Here is a 19,198-nt window from a genome sequence, read left to right on the forward strand (position 1 = left end):
TGTATTTAACAAAGGCTTCGAGTAGGTTGGACTCTGTCACATATGTTAAACCAATTTTGGTCACCAGTCTTCCTCAGATAGTTTCCTTCTTAATTTGTGATCCCAATGGGCAGTCAAAGGAAATGTCATTTTAAAGCAATTAGGATTGACATGCAAAGGTAGGTCAGAGAGACAGGATCAATGAATGAGGTATTGGGCAAATACGATGCAACGTGGCCTAGCGGAAAGAGCCCAGGCCTGGAAAAGGATCTGGGTTCAAATCACTTGCCGGCTGTGTGACTTTAGGCAAGTCACTTAACTTCTCTGTGCCCCAGTTTCCTCAGCTGTAAAATGGGGACTAAATATCTGTTCTCACTCCCTGCTTAGATTGGGCATCTCATTTGAGACAGTGACTGTGTCCAACCTGATTAATTTGTACCTACTAAGCACTTGGGAGAGTATGATATAACAGAGTTGTTAAACACATTCCCCGTCCACAACGAGTTTACAGTTGGAGCTGTGAATGCCTTGTGTGAGCTTTTCCTGTGCCACCTCAGCTGGGAAGCAAAGGGGAATGTTGGCATGACCAGAACTCCATCTTGTTCTCTACCTTTATTCTTTGAGCTCTATATGTTGTTATGCCAACTCCCTAGACATCTACCTGGATCCTTCCCTGGTCCTCAATAGGCTCACAGAAAACACTGGAAACATCCCTCAGGAAAAACACTTCACTGGGGATGTGTGTTCTACAGGAAAAAATGCTGGGATGCAAAAGCTCCCCCAAATGCTTTTTAGCAATAATAATGAAAGGGGTATGTATTAAGCACTTACTACAGGTCAAGCACTGTACTAAGCACCGGAGTAGAGCCAAGATAATCAGGTCAGACACAGTCTCTGTTCCACATGCTAGGGATAAGGAAACTGCGGCACAATGAAGTTAAGTGACTTTACTTAGGTCACCCAGTTGCAAGTGGAGGAGGTAGGATTAGAACTGAAGCCCGAATTTATACCACTCATCTGCCACAGGATCTGATTTTCTCTTCATTAAACTATTACATTAATGTCTGAAGGGGAAGCAGATATTCATGCATGAGTCGAAGTCTTTATGTACTAGCAAGATTGCACATTCTTTTATCTCAAGTAGGCAATTAGATAGGGGGCTTTTTATTTTCTTTTCTCCTTTTTACTTGGCCCCCATCACCTGGTGTAATACTTGAATCTGCAAGCTAATGACAGCAACAGTTTCCTCACATGCCCTCAGAGAACTCTGCCCTCGTCTGCTACTTCAGTTATTGATCTGTTCTTTAGCCATGGCCCTCGTCAAGCCCTAGCTCTTCCACCTTCCTCCCTTTCTGCAGATAATTTTCTGGCCCAGGTACCCCTTTTCAATCCCTGGCAGCATTCGAAGATGCAATCCCAAGTGTGATTGGATGCTTTCAAATACTATTATGAGAGGAGTTTCCAGAGGGTCCCTGGAACTAAGTCCCAATCCAATTAAATCCTGGGGCAATGGAGTAAGATTCCATTTGGGACATTCGTAAGTAGCACTACAAGGTCTGTTGTTCTTCACGGCATCGACAAATCCCCAGCAGTTTTAACATCCAGGCAGCAGTCATGTCTGGAGAGAGGAGGCAGACAGATGGCTCACACATTTTGGTGCAGTAAATAAAATCACACAATAGTTAAGGATAAAGCCAAACTACATTTTGAGAGGATGTAACAGACAATTAACAGACATCGAATCTGTTGCTTGTCTTTCTACCAGAACTGGTCTGAATGCAGAACTCAATTGCACTCTTTGCGAGTCAGTTTGGCTACTAGCAAGAGAAGATCGTGCAGAATCAACCCTTTGAAGAGAAGTTTTTTCCAATTTCAGCCTGTGAAAACCACACCCTATTCTCTATGCCTTTCTACTTTATAAGCCTTACATCTCCAAAATAATTCCTACATTATGTATTGTTCCCATGAGGGAATGAAGAATTAAAATTTACTCCTACTCATCCTCTGGCCAGGATAGGGATAGTATTCCATTTGGAATGATGTTACCCATCAAACAAATGAGAATGCTAGTACAATCTACTTGATTTAAATTGTTGACTTGGATCTATATAAGTTGTGAGTGGAAATTGTATGCTAATCAGCTTCAGTTTTTAAAAATATGGCCTAGTGGAGAATAATAATAAATAATAATGATGATGGTATTTGTTCAGCGCTTATTTTGTACCAAGCACTGTCCAAGGGCCTATGTACAGGACAGATTCAGGAGACCTGGGTTATAATTCCAGCTCCGCCACTTGCCCGTTGAGGAAACAGGCATTTGAAAAATGGGGATCAAATACCTGTTCTCCCTTCCACTAGGCTATGAGCTCCAAATAGCAGCGTGGCTCAGTGGAAAGAGCATGGGCTTGGGAGTCAGAGGTCATGGATTCGAATCCCACTCCTCCACACGTCTGCTGTGTGACCTTGGGCAAGTCACTTAACTTCTCTGAGCCTTAGTTCCCTCATCTGTCAAATGGGGATTAAGACTGTGAGCCCCACGTGGGACAACCTGATCACCTTGTATCTCCCCCAGTGCTTATAATAATAATGGCATTTGTTAAGTGCTTACTACGTGCAAAGCACTGTTCTAAGTGCTGGGGGGATAAAAGGTGATCAGGTTGCCGCACGGGGGGCTTACAGTCAATCCCCATTTTACAGATGAGGTAACTGAGGCACAGAGAAGTTAAGTGACTTGCCCAAGGTTACACAGCTGGCAACTGGCGGAGCCCGGCTTTGAAACCATGACCACTGACTCCAAAGCCCGTGCTCTTTCCATTGAGCCACGCTGCTTATAACAGTGCCTTGCACATAGTGAGCACTTAAATGCCATCATTATGATTATTATTATTAAATAGGACATGGACTTTATGTGACTACCTCAGCCCGTAGCACAAAGTAAACATTTAACAAATACTATAAATCATTATTATTAAAAAGTGTTCACTCATTTAATACAGCCGGTAAGAGGAGCTTAATAGAAGGATGAACGAAAGGGAATGCTAGCTATATTAAATATATATCTAAGCCTCACAATAATTAAATTTAGACATTAGCTTGAGGCTTTTTATGGCCACCATCTTACAGATTGTCACTTTAGTCCTGCATGTGGGCTAGCCTCGATAGGTTGGATTTAAGCTGACATTGCGGTAACCTAGTTTTCCCTCTTATTAATTTGGCCCTAGCAGAACCCTCCAGAAGGGAGAAATTCTTCCTTTGCATTCCTCCCACATCTTCTCCTGGTGCCCACAACTGTTGACAATGTTGTGTATAGTGGAAGCGTTTTTGGAGCACTTCGGAAGAGCTTAAGTGAAACCAATATGGGAAGGGAGTGAGTGGCAGCTCAGTGCCATCAACACAGTGGTCAATCACATAAAATTACTGGTCAGCCCCCTATCACCACTCCATCACCACCCCCAGGCCATGCCCTCTGAGGGCTATTCACCCAGGCAATCCGAACACCACCTTCACTGAAGCAGTTGGACCTGGGGTCTTATATGCAATACATGATAACAATAGTCAGCTCCTTGAGAGCCGGGATTATGTCTACCAACCCTTCTGTACTCTTTTCAGCACTTAGTACAGTGCTCTGTATACAGTAAGCACTCTAAAAATACTACTAGTTCATTGAGCTATTAAGTGGAAACTGTGTACAAACACCGTGCTAGGCACTGGAATAAATTTAATCAGAACTCACACAATTACTGGCTTCCCTAGGGTGTGAAATCTAAGAGGAAGGAAGAACAACTCCTCGTGAGGAAATTATGGCACAGAGGGGTCAATTATCTTGCCCAAGGTCAGCTAGCAGGAATGTTGCAGAACTGGACCCAAATCTCTTGAGTCCTAATCCAATGTTCTTTCCACTACACCACAAAATGCCTGCCACCTTCATTTCATGCCAGTCTATCTCCACCCTCCAAGAGGAGATATAATAAATAGATGGTAACTTTTACTAAGGAGCTCAAGTAATGTTAGAGATGAATGAGAAGGGCACAAAAGCATTACAATAACACTTTCAAATCACTTTCATTCAAATCCCTTTGTCTATATGCTACATAGTACCTTAAACTACCTGATAGTTTTAGACTGTGAGCCCACTGTCGGGTAGGGACTGTCTCTATATGTTGCCAACTTGTACTTCCCAAGAGCTTAGTACAGTGCTCTGCACACAGTAAGCGCTCAATAAATACGATTGATGATGATGATGATAAAAGTCCAAAGGTTCCCCACTACAACACAACCATTCGTATCTTCAATATTCAGGTTGGATTAACTCAACTCATACCTACCCCAGCAGTCAAAACAGAGCTTGACACATGGTAAACGCTAACAAATACCATAAATAAATAATGGAAAGAACCTAGAAAAAAAAAATGAATGTAGAAGCAACTTGCTAAGGACAGACTGGTATTTTAGGGGGAAAGAAGGCATCTAGTTAGCTCAGGAAAAATCGTTTCAGATGCATTATTTGGGATAAAACAAGAAAAAACTAATAGTGCAAGCAAAATGATAATGCTATAATATTTGTAGAATTGAAGAGAAATATTTCTATTAACAGCTGAAGGTTTTGCGTTTCAAAGGACCGGGGTTCATAATGTTTCCCTTGGAGGGTGTTTGGCTTCAAAGTGTCCTCTCCTTTTAGGTTCTGCAGCGCCTTAAGTTGTTGACCTGTGAGGTGAGATTTAACACGTACCTCTTGCCTGGCATCATCTGACAGATAAGAACCTGGCAATCAGTGGCTACCTTTAGTGGCAGACCCAGTGAGTAGCTGTGATGTTCTTCCTCAGCTTGGTCCATAGTGCAGAAAAGCAGCGTGGCTCAGTGGAAAGAGCACGGGCTTTGGAGTCAGAGGTCATGGGTTCAAATCCCGGCTCTACCATTTGTCAGCTGTGTGACTTTGGGCAAGTCACTTCTCTGGGCCTCAGTTCCCTCGTCTGGAAAATGGGGATGAAGACTGTGAGCCCCCCGTGGGACAACCTGATCACTTTGTAACCTCCCCAGCGCTTAGAACAGTGCTTTGCACATAGCAAGTGCTTAATAAATGCCATCATCATCATCATACTTGGCCTGGACCAGGGATTTAGGATGACAGCGCGAAGGAAAAGGGACTATCGTCAGCCTTGTAGGAAGGCTGCTTGGGGAAGCAGTGTGGCTCAGTAAAGAGCACGGGCTTTGGAGTCAGAGGTTATGGGTTCGAATCCCAGCTCTGCCAATTGTCAGCTATGTGTCTTTGGGCAAGTCACTTAACTTCTCTGTGCCTCAGTTACCTCATCTGTAAAATGGGGATTAAGATTGTGATCCCTCCCCCCCCTCCCCCCCCCCCCCCACAGGACAACCTGATCACCTTGTAACCTCCCCAGCACTTAGAACAGTGCTTTGCACATAGTAAGTGCTTAATAAATGCCATTATTATTATTATAATTATTATTATTGTAGTCTGACCCCTGACTCTCTCTTTTAGACTGTGAACCCCATGTGGACAGAGTCTGTGTGTGTTCTGATTGTCTTATATCAATTATTAGTATTTATTGAACATTTCTTGTACCTACCCACTGCAAAACTTGGTGCACAGAAATCAATTAAAGATCACAATCATTATTCTTTCAGCTGGGACTCGACTTACAGCAAGCAAAAAGCATGAGAGTTATAATTCTATTTCTAATTTCTCACACGGGAGTGTCAAACATTTAAAGATAATATATTTAAACATTTTCTATTGCCAGGCATAAGATGGAATGCTTCTCTCTTGCCCCCCTCCCTCTTTATTCCACAAAGAACAAAAAAAATTCAAATCCTTTAATTCTACAAGCCTTTTGACAATCACCTCAAGTTTAATATCATTACTCTAGATCATGTCAGGTTTATACTGACCATCCACCAGACAAAACATCAGTGAAGCTGGAACCAAAATATTCATAAGATTAATGGACGATGTATCCCAGAGGCCATAATGGTAAATTATAGTGTTTATTGTCGAAAGAAGTCTTTTCTCCTTTTCTCTGCCTGGTCTTTCATGTAGATGCACAGTTACTATTTTAGTCAGTAGCTGTTAACTCCCACTGGGATCAAAGGAATCAAAGCGCTCAGCAGCCCTTCCAGGACTGCTTTACTTCCATGGACTACATACACAGACAAATCTTTAACAACATGGTGCTATCCACAGAACCCTTAGCTCACAAAGGACTGCGGATGCTAATGAGTTGATAGCTCTGGGGTTTTAATGATGCACACTTTTACTTCTCTCCAAATGCTAATCCAAGAATATGGAGCGGTTAAGTGAAAGATACCATCCTTTTGTGGCTGGACACATGCTTCCTATTTCTAGTAATGAGTCTGTGTTTTGGAAAGGCAACTATGAGGCATTCTAATTTTATGCGTTCACCTGCCGTGACCCCTTGCATTCTCAATCCCTGTTACTTTTATGAGACACCTATTTTCCTTAGAATCTAATGTAAGGAATCTGCCAGTCTTTGGGCTGCATAAGAAGCAGAGTGGCTCAAAGGAGGAGAATGGGATTGGAAATCAGAGGACATGGGTTCTAATCCCGACTCCGCCACTTCTCTGCAGTGTGACCTGGGGCAAGCCACTTCACTTCTCTGTACCTCAGTTACCTCATCTGTAAAATGGGGATTAAGACTATGAGTCTCATGTGGGATACCCTGATTTCCTTGTATCTACCCCAGCCTTAGAAGAGTGCTCGGTCTATAGTAAGCGCTTAACAAATACAATAATAATTATAATTATTATTATAAGAAGCCAACTGGAAGCACAACGAACCTCTATCCCTTTAAGCACTTAGTACAGTGTTCTGTATACAGTAAGTGCTCAAGAAATATGATTGAATGAATGAACAATGAGCAATGTTTCCCAAGAAGAGAGTAATTGTTGTAATTTGTTCCCCGGATGGTTGGAGCATTCGGGTAGGCTGAAAGGAGGGGAGGGCAAATTTAGTCATTGCCTGAGTTTTTCCCCTCATCACTGTCATCCTGGGATACACCATTTCCTACAGTCCCTGCCGTGGGTTACCACCTTTAGCTCTTCTCATGCTTGTTGTATTGTGGGAGGGGAACATGTCTACCGGCTGTTACATTTAACTCTCAAAAGTGTTTAGCACAATGCTATGCACACAGTAAGCTCTCAATAAATACGATTAATTGACAGTTTGTTTTCTCAGTACCTCGCTGGCTGGCAGTAGTTTACAAGCTCAGAAAAGGCCAAGATCATCAAATCAATCAATCACATTTATTAAGCGCTTTGGGGTCTATGCTACTGAAGATACTCCCTATTAAGCAGAAAACGGTTACTTGCTTTCCTGTCTGGAGTCTCCAGCAAGTATATATCAATACAAAAGTTACAATGTAAATGTCTAAATAGAGAATAGGTAGCTGAAGACTATGTCTGGAGAAATCTGATCACATCTTGGGTGCAGAAAATCATGTTAAGATCAGCAGACCCTAAAGTGTTCTGCCAGCATTTTCCCCTTGTTATCAAGCCCATATGTACTTAAGGGAACTATGTTTCCTTATGATTCTGATTAGTCAACACTTAGCTCATCAATTGTTTTCAGAGAGAGACATTTGATGTCCAAGAAACTAAGTACTATTAGCTGTATTCCCTAGGAGTAAGAAATCTTACTTTGCCAAGAAAGAAACATAAACCTTCAAAATTTCAGATTTGGTTCAATCCCTGGACTCAGGAGGTTTAAATGGATCTTAAATTTGGCAAATGCTCACCTCTCCCTGCTTGTATCTACCGAGGAAAACATTCAGACACTTTGTATGCTGTTTTTCAGCTTTGCTGTCAGGACAGAGATGAATTAAATACAATACGTGATCAAACTGATATTTTAACAAAACAAGAGAAAATAAGAGTCTGGATTTGTTCACTTTAGAGTTGTAGTCTGTCCTTCAGCTATTGAGAAGCTTTTGAAGGTACGGCCAGTATCGCTATAATGCATGTTTTCACTCTTCTTTTTGGCTAGAACACAGCGAGGGAATTAGGGAGCATTCTTCTCACCAAAATGGCCTCTTTGGATGTACTCCGTTGCATTATCAAAGAAACTGTTTGTGCATATGCCCAAATGATGCAGTGTAGGAATGGGTGAGTACTACAGGGCAAGCTTCTCTTGATGCCAGGCTTCCTAGAAGACGACCTTCATGCTATAATCATAAAAGTAATAATAATAATTGTGGTATTTTTAAGCGCTATGTGCCAGGCACTGAACTAAGCACTGGGGTGGATACCAGTAAATCAGGTTAGACACGGACTCTGCCCCATGTGGGGTTCACAGATGAGATCTATAGGAGAGCTGAGGGTATAAAATTTCTAATCTGAAAGCTAACAGCATGGTAGACACTTGAAGGCCAAAGCAGCCACCTGGACAGTTTAATGTGAAATATCTATGGCCGGATTAAGGGGTTGGGAGGAGGGGGAGGTTGGGTTCACGATCCTCTAGCCATAGTTCTCTAGTCGTGGTCACCAGTTCCATGGCATCACGAAAAGGTTGGTCTCACATCGAGGAGCAGCGTGGCATAGCAGCATAGAGCACAGGCTTGGGATTCAGGAGGTCATGGGTTCTAATCCTGACTCCGCCACTTTGCTGGGTGACCTTGGGCAAGTCATTTCACTTCTCTGCACCTCAGTTACCTTATCTGTAAAATGGGGATTAATAATAATATTTGGGTAGCTGTTAAGCGCTTACTGTGTGCCAGGCACTGTACTTAGCTCTGGGGGAATACAAACAAATTGAGTTGGACACAGTCCCTGTCCCACATGGGGCTCCCAGTTTCAATCTCCATTTTACAGATGAATAACTGAGGCTCAGTGAAGTGACTTGCCCAAGGTCACACAGCGGACAAGTGGCAGAGCCGAAATTAGAATCCACATCCTTCTGACTATCCACTATGCTGAGCCTCACATGGGATAGGGACTGTGTCCAACTCGACTTGCTTGTATCCACCCCTGTGCTTAGAACAGTGTCTGGCACATAGTAAGCATTTAATAAATGCCATTACATTTAACCCCTTGTTGGCAGGCTGGAGATCCCAGAAACTGTCAGAGATTCTTTCGCCTCTGCTGGGCTCTGAGCTGAAGTTTCCTCTAACTTCCAACCATAGAGCGCAATGGTGCAAGCCAGAGGCTTCTCTTTCCCACAATACACTCAAGCTTCCTATTGGCTTTGGGAAATAAGGATGTGCATTTGCTTTGTTTAGGATTTCTTTGTTTTACTAGCAGAATCACTCCATCTTCTGATGACAATACTGAGTGATTAGTTCCACCATGAGACTGCAACAACCCCATGGGATCGAAGTTGTCTTGATAGTGATGATTTCAGTGAGAGCATGGGAATGAGGATCTTTTTTCTTCCCCCAACAAGACAATCAAAAGAAAAAAAAAAAAAGAACAAAACAAATACCTCTTGGAAATAAATGGGCTTAAATAGTTCTCAACACAAATAGGCTGCATTCCAGTTTAAAGTACTTCAGTTCATAATATAATAGGCAAATTCATTCACATTATATTGGATGGGCAGAGGAAACTGCCCTTCCCATTAGACAGAAATTAATTATATTTGACTTTCATATTTCTTTGCAGTTCTTGAAACCACCTAAAGCATAAGTGAATGAAAACCCTACGTTGTTTTATAAAGGGAGACTGGGAATCCCTGAATCCACAGCTGAGTTAAAAATATAAATGATCAAACACAGTATTTTCTTTGCAAGATGTGTGCACACAGATTTTGCTAGCTGTATATTTTCTTTTTCAGAGTATTGTAAAGCTTACCCTATTGTCTTTAAAACACTTATGAAAATGAAAGTGATAGATTGGAATTTATTAGTCATCTTTCATTTTTAAAGCTCAGAAACACTACACTTAAATATGACTTCCAAGCAACAGACTTATAGATAAAATAGAACACAGCATTTGAATACACTTTCAAACAAAACCTTTCAGATTCTGGTCCATGAGTAACAAAAATACAAGTACACCAGGACTGGATTTTTTTGTTGTTGTTTAAAAAGTGGTCCTCTTTCCTGTCAAATTCTGAAAATTCTTTGTATGGTTAGGATTTCTAATTTTTTCAGATAAAACAGCATTTCCAATTCTTTGCTACTAATTCCCCCTCAAAATATTCCACTTCCACCAAACTGTTTCATATTCCTGAAGGAGGGTAAAGAAAAACAAAGTGCATACCTTTCATGAGACATGAAAACACCTGGATTTCCATCCTAAAACAAAAAAAGTGCAAAAATCTTGCTTCCTGATCCATATGCTATAAAAATAATAATTAGCACAACTCCAAGGCTAGATATCAAACTAGAACCATGATAAGGTGACACTACCAGGTAAGCCTTCAAAATTCAAATTATATAAAAAGGAACTGCTTAAACTTACCAAACCTTGGCAGGTTGAAAGTGCTACTGAGGAGTTTCGGTGTGATCGTAAGAAGCCTTGATAAAAACAGAAGTCTTCTGGTGGGTAAGTTTGTACAGATTTAGTACCATTCTTCCCAAGTGTTTGTACTGTAAATCCAGGCGCCATTAAGCTATTGGAAGTCTTAAGATCCATGTGGAAGTCATGTCCAAATCCATGAAGCCGAAGGTGGAGAGAATCAATTCCTAAATGGGTAGCTGATCTCTTCCTCCTCTGATGGTGCATAACTTCATGGGACCTGTAATCTCCATTTTCATCTACTTCATAGGCTGACACAATTTCATATTCTGCAGTTCAAAAAAGTCAAAACAAGTAGAAAGCAACAAAATCATTTTACTATAACTCAGATAGAATAGTCTAGTACCAATAAGACCCAGGTGGATTTCAAGTTGTTCAAACTGCCTTTAGAATTGTCCCATGCAGGCACAACCCTAAAGTTGGCTTCTTCCACGAGTCTATATTCTAAAACCTCAACTTCCCCATTCAGTTTTACAATGGAAAGCTCCAATTCCTATTTATAATGAGTAGTATGTGATTATTATTACATGAGTTACAATCCCTCAAGACAAACAAGATGGTCTCTGTCGTGACTGTGTTATACAGAGAGAAAACAACCGATGTGTAGGAGAGGAAAACTGATCAAGAACTAAGAATAGGTGGAGACTTTGGAAGTGATAGCTGTGTGAGTACAAATCATGAGGCCACAAATAAAAGTGGCTTATATAATGTAGATTTCACCTAGGAAGACTAGATAAATTACATTCTATAGAGAGGCCAGGTACCATAGAAAAGATTGGTTGGTCTTCTAGCCAGAAAAATAGCCATCATACAGGAGATGGATTAGCTTGACAGGGCACAAATATCTGGAGAAGTTGCTTTTCCCTGATCAAAGATATCATGAAAATTGAGATATTAATAGGTAGGCTCAAAAACAGAGACAAAAGCCTATAATAATTGGGATATTTGTTAAGCATTTAATATGAGCCAAGCATTGTACTGAACTCTGGGGCAGACAATATATTCAGATTGGACACAGTTTCTGTCCCACACAAGGTTCACACTCCAATGGGGAATCAATCAATCAACTGTATTTATTGAGCGCTTACTGTGTGCAAAGCACTGTACTAAGCGCTTGGGAAGTACAAGTTGGCAACATATAGAGACAGTCCCTACCCAACAGTGGGCTCACAGTCTAAAAGGGGGAGACAGAGAACAAAACCAAACATACTAACAAAATAAAATAAATAGAAGAAGAATCAGACACAGAGACGTTAGCTGAATTATTCATTCATTCAATCACATTTATTTAGCAATTACTGTGTGCAGAGCACTGTTCTAAGCATTTGGAAAGTACAATTTGGCAGCACATAGAGACAATCCCTATCCAGACAACGGGCTACACCACAGGCAAGTGGTGGAGTAAGGATTTTTTTTTAAATGGTATTTATTAAGTGCTTACTCTGTGCCAGGCACTGTTCTAAGCACTGCGGTAGATACAAGTCAATTAGGTTGAAAACAGTCCACGTCCCACTTGGAGCTAAACTGTCTTAATCTCCATTTTATGGTTAAGAGAAATGAAGCAGAGAGAAGTGAAGTGACTTGTCCAAGGTCACACTGCAGACAAGGGGCAGAACTGGGATTAGAACCCAGGTCCTTCTGACTTCCAGGCTCTATCAACTAAACCAAGCTGGATTAAAACCCAGTTCCTTCGACTCCTGGCATACTCTGTTCACTAGGCCATGTGTGACCCGAATGAGATAAACTTTTGTGATGCTGAAAAGATCTAGCTTTAAATTCCAGGAATGCCTACTGGGAGGATTGATTAGGCAATATTTTTTTCTATTCCAAAATTTGTTAGAAACTCCCTATCAGTAATGCTATTTTTGAAAATGAAGGGCAGTTATCTGTCTCTCAATTTATAGAATTTTGAACGGATTTTTTCTTTTTTACTTTTGATAAAATGACTGAAATGTGAGGTTTTTTTTTTTTTTGAACCATGGATTCTGGTCGGTGAAAATCCTGGGAATACTTTTGAGCTTGTCTTTTGATAATTTATGAAGTGTTTATATAATGCATCTGCTCCTATGCTGAACCATTTGTTAACCTCTTATCAGATTGGTTTCCTTTACATGAGATCAGATAACACAGAATAGTTCAAATAACCTTTCTTAATGCCGCACATCACATTACTTATTGCGATGCTCTAACATATTATATGTCAACATAAATCATGAATCTGAAAAACTTCAAGGTAAATGAGATTTCCTGCCATCTGTACCATGACCTTAGGCTTAAATAAGGTGGGATCTCACAGGACATTATAACTAATACCTTTTTTTGGGGTTTTAAATCAGAACTGTTGTTTTTGATGTCAATGGAGAAAAAAGGTTTAGAAAATACCCCAATATTTCCTCTAGCACAGAGTCACAGATAGAGGCAGGATAATATTTTAAAGCATAAGAATCAATCTATCAGGTGATGCAAAGAACTGTATATTTTCTCCATCTCTTCCTCTCTCTCACAAATAAAAATGCTCAGACCTTTTAGAAGAATTTAAAGGGCCATAATGAAAATGAATTTAAAAATAAGCCAAAGGGCTAGTTATCAAATAGATCAAAGGGTTCCATGGAGCCCACTATGTACATAACCAGGAATATCTTATTTTAGCATTAATGAAGTCTCCAAACAATTCAAATTATGTAAGAATCTTCAAATTACTCCTTTTAAATCTTGGGTAATTCACAGTAGGAGTTTTAAAGAGCTAATCTGTTTCTCATGATCAAAAAAGATAAGGGGAAATCTAATGCTATGTTCCAAAATATTTTTACAAAATCCATATTTTACATCCCAGCAAAATGTACCATTTTACTGCCTAATGCAAAGGGGGTTTGCTCCTCGGATGTTTGTACACAATTCAGGTTAGAATGGCTGAAAAATCTTTAGGTTGAGTAATGCAGCATGGCATAGGGGATGGAGCATGGGCCTGGGAAACAGAAGGTTGTGGGTTCTAATCCTGGCTCTGGGATCTGTCTGCTGTGTGACCTTGGGCAAGTCACTTCAATTCTCTATGCCTCAGTTATCTCATCTGTAAAATGGGGATTGAGACTGAGAGCCCCATGGGGGACAGGGATTGTGTCCAACCTGATTACCTTGTATCCACCCCAGTGCTTAGTACAGTGCCTGGCATACAGTAAGCACTTAAATACCACCACTATTATTATTATTATTATTAATGCAAACAGTATTCATTTTAGGGGGAGGGTTTTTTGGTTTGTTTTTTTTTAGGACGGGGACCATTGGTACAAATGACCTTAAAAGTAGGCAACTACATTACCCTTGCATGGAGGACGTAGCCTGGCACATAGTAAGGTTTAACAAATACCATAAAAAAGTATTATCAGGCACTGACCATGTGCAGAGTTCTGTTACAAATTGCTAGGAAGAGTACAATACAATGGAAGTGGTGGACATATTCCCTCCCCATAATGATTTTACAGACTAAAATGGGAAACACAATTTAATATAAATAAGCTACAGGTATGTACATAAGCACTGTAGTGCTAAGGGTGGGTGATTATCAAGTGCTTAAAAGAGAACTGATCTAAGTGCAGAGGTGATGCAGAAAGGAGAGGAAATAATCTGGGAAGGTCTCAGAGAGGAGATGCGATTTTAATAAGGCTTTGAAAGTGGGAAGAGTTGGAGTCTGTAATATATGGAGGGGGAGGGCAGTCAGGCCAAGGGCACATGATTACACTGGATACCTTTGATAATCAAGCACTTAGTACAATGCTTAAGAGCTTAGTACATTGCTTTGCACACAAAAAGTGTTCAATAAAAATCAATGAATCAACCATCTCTGCCATATTTTGGTTCATGTGGAACCATTCAATTTCTTCCCTCAACCACAGGTAGCACACATTGAAGCATAGTTTATTAAAGTTTGTGTATAAATATTTGTCAGAGCAGGGATTTAAAAAATGGGCCTGTAGGCTTTTTTGAACAGTATTGCATTTCAGAAACTAGCAGAAAGCAAAGCAGAAGATAGACAATTCCAATGATCCTTATGGAATATTATCTGGCTTTTAAAAACTTCCTCAAATTCCCGTGTATTTTGGCAATTAAGCAATTTAAAGTCTGGTTTTGATCGATAGGGTTTCATTTGATACTTGAGTTGGTCAATCCATCAATAGTATTGAGCACTTACTGTGTGCAGAGCACTGTACTAACGTGCTTGCGAGAGTACAGTACAACAGAGTTTCCTTGCCCACAACAAGCTTACAGTTTAGAGTCTAATGGTACATCATTATACTTCAGGAACACAGTTTTCTTACCTGTAACTATAGGTAAGTCCAACTCCTTAGCCTGAATATTTTTCATCCAGTAGTTAAAAAGCCAAAAGGCTGCACAAGTAACATGTGAACTGAAGGCATAACTACAGATTCAAATGATTAACATATCTGATTTAACCATTGGAAGATCACAGATCTTGGCTGAAATAAGGCTAATCCTTGTGACACATTGGGAAATAAGTGACACATCCATTGACTTTGTACCTCCAGATCAGAGTTTTCCCTGATGCACCTCATTCAGAAGTAATTTATACCCTCTTGCTTCCTGGACCTTCACTGTGGACTAAAAGGACAGAGACATTTGGCTGCTTTGGTCATTTTGACACCTCCCTACTTGCCCTCCTCCAAGTCTTCTGTGAGCTCTTCTAGTTCGCTGGCCTTGTAATGTTATCAATTCAATGGTAGTGAAGTGATGACAAAAATGGAGTTGCGTTGTTTGAAACGGTGGCTATTTGCAGCCCTCGTTTAACACAAATAGGGTAACAACAGTTTGAAACAACAACAAAACAAGTTAAAAAGCCACTAGAGAAAATAGTGTAGCCAGGCTATTAATTCAACCTCTCTTGCTTCTGTCAGCATACATCTGTCTCTTTCCACAACTTGCTCCCTTTGCACCAAAAATTCAAAAAAGTGTACACACACCTTAATGGGAATCAATAAATACCACTGATTGATGTATATGCCTAGATTTACTATTAACTGTCATAACGGCATTTGTTATAAAAAAGAGTATCAGAAGAATCAAGTCTTCTCCTGTTGACTATAATTCCATCCAAAGATATCAAACAATAATCATAATACATGACCACTGAAACTAAGCCCTGCTTTTCGGGCTACATTATCTATTTCTATCTCCAAAGATATTTAACCACAACAATCCTTCAGAAGGTGAAGTAGTGTCACTTTAAAGATTCTGACTAGGCCATGTCTTGTGTTTAAAGACTAACTTTTAGAGTTGATTTAGCAATGCAAAACACACCCAGGTAGAGCTCTCCATTATATTTGAAGTTGAAGGTAAGGATGGTGGGATCTCATCCGTGCTTGGGAAGACCCATGCATGACTCCATTCCTCACTGAGTGCTTAGAAAAAGAGTGCTGTTTTCTATGACGAAGTGTTTGCCAATCACAGTGGGTTTAGAAATACCAATATGCCTACAAATACAGGTAGGGTACCATTCATTGAACCTGGAAATTGAATTCTTGTTACTTGAAGTGATTCAAATACATTTTATTACAACTAAAACAGTTAAGTTCTAGATAAATGTCAAGATCATAACTTTAAAAAGCTGGGAATTAACATGGACTAGTGGAAAGTGCACAGGACTGGAAGTCAGGAAACCCGGGTTCTAATACAAGTGTCACTACAAAGCTGTGTGATCTTGGACAAGTTACTTAACTTCTCTGGGCCTCAGTCATTTCATCTGTAAAGTGGGGATTAAATATGCTTTCCCGCCCCCTTAGACTGTGAGCCCCATGTGGAACAGGGACTGTAATCATCCATCCATTCATTCAATTGTATTTATTGAGCGCTTACTGTGTGCAAAAACACTCTAAGCACTAAGGAGAGTACCTAATCTTCTAATTAGAGAAGCAGAGTGGCTCAGTGGAAAGAGCAAGCGCTTGGGAGTCAGAGATCATGGGTTCAAATCCCAGCTCCGCCAACTGTCAGCTGTGTGACTTTGGGCAAGTCACTTCACTTCTCCGTGCCTCAGTTACCTCATCTGTAAAATGGGGATTAAGACTGTGAGTCCCACGTGGGACAGCCTGATCACCTTGTAACCTTCCCAGCGCTTAGAACAGTGCCTTGCACATAGTAAGCGCTTAAATGTCATTATTATTATTACATTTCATCTATTTAAGCATATGGTACCGTGTTTGCATATAGTAAGCATAGCGAAGTGATAGCTATACATTACACAGCTATAGGGCAGAAAGTCATAATAAGAGGCTCACAATTGATAACTTTATATAAAGTAAGGATAATTCTATGTCTATTCAAACGAGTAAGCATTGCGAAGTGATAGCTATACATTACACTGCTACAGGGCAGAAAGTCATGATAATAGGCTCATAATTGATAACTTTATACAAAGTAAGGATAATTCTATGTCTATTCAAACAAGTAAGCATTGCGAAGTGATAGCTATACATTACACAGCTACAGGGCAGAAAGTCATGATAACAGGCTCATAATTGATAACTTTATACAAAGTAAGGATAATTCTATGTCTATTCAAACATGTTGAAATCAATTTTCCTACGATGTCATCTATAATGCTTACATATAGCGCCCTCTGGTGGTTTGAGCCTTCAGCCATTTGAGCCTTAACACTTTTTCTAATTTTATTACATGTAATCCATCTTGTATAGCTTAATAAAGTTCCCTTTTTCACAATAACGGCTAAACATTCATACTATAGACATCTCCAGGGACATTTCCTTAATCTAATTTCTTAAGAGTTGACTCCTCGGAATCAGAAACTAGCCCGTATTTGACGGGATGCATTGATTAGTCACAGGTGTGACTGGTGGATTAGGCTCCATTGTTCTCAGGTGATGATGAATTTTAGACCAAAGGCTGTAAGAAAATCATGCATGTATTTGCGACTTCACGACGTTATCTAGAACACCTTGAAGTGGAAAAAAGCACGTCCAATGATGCTTAAGGTAAAAACAACCTGTGATTTCAAAAATGAAAAATTTATGCCCTTTGGGTTTTCATGAATCTTAAAAGTAATAATAAATATGGACCCAAAACCTTTAAGGAATGGTTATCAGTTTTGCACTGTGATAGGAATAAAAGGTTAGGTGCCTATACATCATCATTAGTACAACTTTAATATCAAAAACTATGTTATTCAAATTGAGACATTCAATTGTTATATATGTATATATATATACAATTGTCCAACAATTTATGAATTGCTATAATCCCAAATCCATACCTAATTTAGACATGGAGAAGTTTGTGCTTTCTTTTGGTCTCCCACTGGGTGTCTATTTGTATTTTCAAGCATCACTTATTCATAAGCCCTAACAATACTTACATAAGGTTACAAAGGTGATGCAGTGTGAAGAACAAAATCAGTAAGTTATTAGGATTAGACATCTATTTTACCATTATACCTATTTATGGCACCAACAATTCAGGAGAGAAAAAAATAATTTACGAGCTGCTGATTTGTCCAGATTAGAATCCCAAACCTTATTGACTTACCCCTATTTTCTAGCAAGTCCAATAGTTCAGGGTGCAGGGAGGGATGGGGGTTAGGGCTTTCAGGAGTTCCAGCTGTCGTTGCCACAAAACACACAGGTGCACGCTAGAAAATATTTGCAAACACACATAAGATGGACTTGAAAGGAAAAGGGGGGGATAAGGGGGAAAAAAAAATCACTTACCCAATCAGGCAGGCCCTGGCATTACTAGACACGTGTAAAAACAACCATGAAATAACTTACCTTTAAATCTATTTCAAAGAGTAGCAACAGCCAGAGCAAAACACAACTTCTTAACGTCATGATGATGTTCTCCCCACTTTGCCAAAAAGTGGAATACAAAAAAAAACCCCTCCCCTGCCCCTCTAGGATGCCTGCTTCAGTGAATTAGATCTAATCAGAACTATTTATCCAGTTGGATCTGAGAAGTCTGAAGGGCCAAGAGTGTCTTTCTTCAGCTGTGGAGTGGCTGCCAACGGATGCCCCCCCGCAGCCTGCAGGATTTTCAGGCCATTGGACAGACTCTGATGCTCAGGTTTATTGGTCAGAGCTGATTCCTGCTGGCTGGCTGGGATGGTGTCAGGGTGATTCTTCTGAATGTTGCAAGCAGCAGCAGCAGCAGGGAGCTTCTCAGAGCTGGAGGAGGAGGAGTGGGATGGACTGGGGGTCTCCACGGTGACAGGAGGAGGAGACCACAGCAGTGAGATGGGAGGAGTGTAGGCGCCTTCACACGCTCCCTCTCCGCCCCACGTGGGTTTCTGCAGCAGCGGCAGCAACAATTCTGCCCCCCACGCTCCTGTTTGAGTGACAGCCGCTGGGCCCTTTGAGTGACAGCTGCACTCTGCCAATTGCAAACGAAAGTACCTGCAGCAGGGCAGGGGGAGGGCGGGATCAGCTCCCGGCTCCTAGAAGGATGCACGGAGCTAAGCCAGCCTCTTACCACTTTTCCACCCCAAAAGAATCCAAAAGATGTCACACCAAATTGCAGACATTTCCCCCTCCCCTGCACAACACCTGGGAGGGCAGCTGATTCAAACATTCACTTTCACTGGGGGGAATTTTAAAGTTCCATGGGACCCTCTCTATATGTTGCCAACTTGTACTTCCCAAGCGCTTAGTACAGTGCTCTGCACACAGTAGCGCTCAATGAATGTCTGTTCATCTCTATTCCCCCCCGCCTTTCA

The 19,198-nt window shown here is 40.6% G+C and overlaps 1 protein-coding gene across 1 annotated transcript in view; it reads right to left on the bottom strand.

Annotated features, from left to right (window-relative positions):
* Nucleotides 1-18,317, bottom strand: part of ADAMTS16 (ADAM metallopeptidase with thrombospondin type 1 motif 16) — a 148,402-nt gene extending 130,085 nt beyond the window's left edge. The window contains exons 1-3 of the mRNA XM_038770410.1: nt 18,258-18,317; nt 18,016-18,118; nt 10,411-10,736 (exon numbers count right to left, since the gene is read on the bottom strand). Coding sequence (XP_038626338.1) covers nt 10,411-10,736; nt 18,016-18,118; nt 18,258-18,317 — 489 coding nt within the window. The remainder of the gene's footprint in view (nt 1-10,410; nt 10,737-18,015; nt 18,119-18,257) is intronic.
* Between the last annotated feature and the right edge of the window lie 881 nt (nt 18,318-19,198).

Source organism: Tachyglossus aculeatus, chromosome X3, assembly GCF_015852505.1.
Source record: "Tachyglossus aculeatus isolate mTacAcu1 chromosome X3, mTacAcu1.pri, whole genome shotgun sequence".
Lineage (NCBI taxonomy): Eukaryota > Metazoa > Chordata > Mammalia > Monotremata > Tachyglossidae > Tachyglossus > Tachyglossus aculeatus.